We start from the raw sequence: 2,357 nt of genomic DNA, 5'->3' as shown, positions 1-2,357 counted from the left end.
TTCCTTTCCTTTAACCTCTGTGCTCTGCTGCTGTTGCTGCTAAGAATGCTGGGGACCTCTCAGCAGTCCAGTGGTTGAGACCACACTTCCCTGCAGAGGGCGCAGGCTCCAGCCCTGGTGAGGGAGCTCAGATCCCACATGCCCCCAAGTGCGGGCCTGTGGCCCGAAATACACAGCAGAGCCGTTTTCAAGGCTCTGACCTTTAAAGGTGTAACACTTTTCTATTCATATACAGAGGAGAAGCTGCAGAGCAGAAAGTAGCCTCTGTTGTGCTGGAGGTTTGTAAGAAGGTGGTGACGTGACTTAAGTGGACAGCTACCAGAGCAAAGGATTCGGACACCAAGAAGTTGCACCACCCACCCACACCCCCTTCCCTTTTAGTACAAAAGCAGCCTGATTTCTAACTCTGCTGGGCACGCGTCCACCACCTTCTTGGTCTGGCTGGCATTCTGAAGTCACTATTCCTTGCCCCCAAAACTCATCTCTCAATTTGCTAGCCTGTCGTGCCAGCAAGCAGTATGAGCTCGGACTGGCTAACAATTGTGACACGTTATCTGCAAGACCCCTGGCAAAGGACTCCGTCTGTGAAAGCTGTGAACGCCAGCGTCCCCACAAGCACCAACAGCGGGGCAGGACGGGCACCGGCAATGCTGCCTGGCAATACTCCTGGGAGGAGCTCCCATGTCGAGCTGCTAAAAACTGAAGTGAGCTGTTGCTTCTTTCAGGGATCAGCTAACCATCAGCAAAGGAAAAAAATAGGCATAGCGGGCCCAAGGCTGGACGAGATTGCAGAAAAGCAGAAGGAATGTGAATGGAGGGTGATGTGGCCGGGTCAGCAGACAGGGACACCTCTTTCTAAAAACTGAGCCAGAAATCAACCCCCAGAAATGATGTTCCTTGGAAATCCTTTCTTAGGTCAGAGATGGCTATTTTCATAGGATCTGTTTACTTACTAATTTCTGCTGGTCCTAGCCTCTCATGAGACATAAACATATTTGAAGAATGGAAATGATGTGCTTGCTCCCGCAGACCAGACTAAGAGAGAAGAGAGTTTTGAGTTTTATTCTAAATGAGCCATAGTTCAAAGTTCAGGTGCTGTTAAAAAAAAAAAAAAACCTCCACTCCACTGCCCAGAAACAACACAGAATCCGTTTATTCCAATGAAGTACTCCAGCCAAACGAAAGCATGATGTGCACGTGTTTATTTGAATTACTCCTACTGAAGGTCCTTATTTCTGGAGAACAGCCAGGCATCTTGTGACCCACTCCTTCCACTCTTTAAAGGCTTCCACAGGTTTTGGCAAAGTCACCAGCTCCTCACGACTGTGTTTTGGAGTAACTCTAGGAGTGTCAGTGGACTCGGCATCAATCCACCTGACCAGTGCCTGCAAAATCAGAGAAGAGACGCATCTTTGAACATATCACAGCAGAACAGACTCAGGCACGAGAAAAACCGGATATCCCAAATCATGTGATCTGCATGGGTGACTGATGCCACCCACGGAGATGTTCCACCCGATAAGAGCTGGTCGTGGAGGAGAGACCACGCTTATCAAAGAGTGTGCACCAGAGCCACGCCCGCTGTGAGCACACGGGACAGTCACAGGACGCACGGGACAGGAGACGAGAAGGATGACACGGGTGTTTGAAGGTGGGAGGACGATTTTCTTCTTTTCTCAGCTTGCCAAGGGTTCCACGAGGCACTGCGGTGTGCATGGGGACGTGTACACACCTGAAGTTAAGTGTGCACACTGGGCTGGCAGGCACGCACACGTGCACACACACGTGCAGACAGGGACTGCGTCCCCCGTGTGGGTGGCCATACCCACGCAGGGATGCCGCACACGCTGACGTGTTTGTGGGCACCTGTGGTCATAGGGACACTCCTGCCTCCTCAATACCACCCGTCCCTCCTAACGAGTGTCACACCGCGGCCCCACATTTGGACAGATAAACCACCTCCACATAGTCTAGTTTTTAAACATGAACTTTGCTCTTCGGCGTTTTACTCTGTTCTGCAAAGGCAAGCGCTCTGGCCCTAAACAAACAGCAAATGCAGAAACCTCTTCACCAGGTCTCATTGGGGTCCAAGCGTAAGGCAAGTCAAAGCTGTTAAGATTTTCTTTGCATTTTTTTTAAACCACAGCATCCTGCTTACCTCTGCTCTAACTTCCTCTGATAAATCACCTCCAGAGAAGGGCCTAATAGCAAATGGTCACTTGCTCCTTAAGTAACCACTTCCCCACTTACTTTGTACCGGTCTCTGAGCCGGAAGCCGACGGCACTCTGCAGCTTGCGTAAGCAGATGGGGCAGAGGTCCAGCGGGCGCCGGTCGGCTTCCTCCAGGTGGTTGGAGC

General features: G+C 51.0%; 1 protein-coding gene across 4 annotated transcripts in view; it reads right to left on the bottom strand.

Moving 5' to 3' along the window:
• Window positions 1-1,185: 1,185 nt before the first annotated feature.
• The window catches only part of AMZ2 (archaelysin family metallopeptidase 2), an 8,327-nt gene continuing 7,155 nt past the window's right edge, over window positions 1,186-2,357 (bottom strand). For all 4 annotated transcript variants that reach the window (XM_010856062.1, XM_010856064.1, XM_010856063.1 and 1 more), the window contains 2 exons: window positions 2,251-2,357; window positions 1,186-1,385 (listed from right to left, as the gene is read on the bottom strand). In XM_010856062.1, coding sequence (XP_010854364.1) covers window positions 1,230-1,385; window positions 2,251-2,357 — 263 coding nt within the window. In that variant the 3' untranslated portion in view covers window positions 1,186-1,229. The remainder of the gene's footprint in view (window positions 1,386-2,250) is intronic.

This window comes from Bison bison, unplaced genomic scaffold, assembly GCF_000754665.1.
Source record: "Bison bison bison isolate TAMUID 2011002044 unplaced genomic scaffold, Bison_UMD1.0 scf7180017864371, whole genome shotgun sequence".
In the NCBI taxonomy this organism is placed as follows: domain Eukaryota; kingdom Metazoa; phylum Chordata; class Mammalia; order Artiodactyla; family Bovidae; genus Bison; species Bison bison.
Note: the sequence above shows the minus strand (reverse complement) of the source record. Positions and strands in the feature narration are given on the sequence as shown.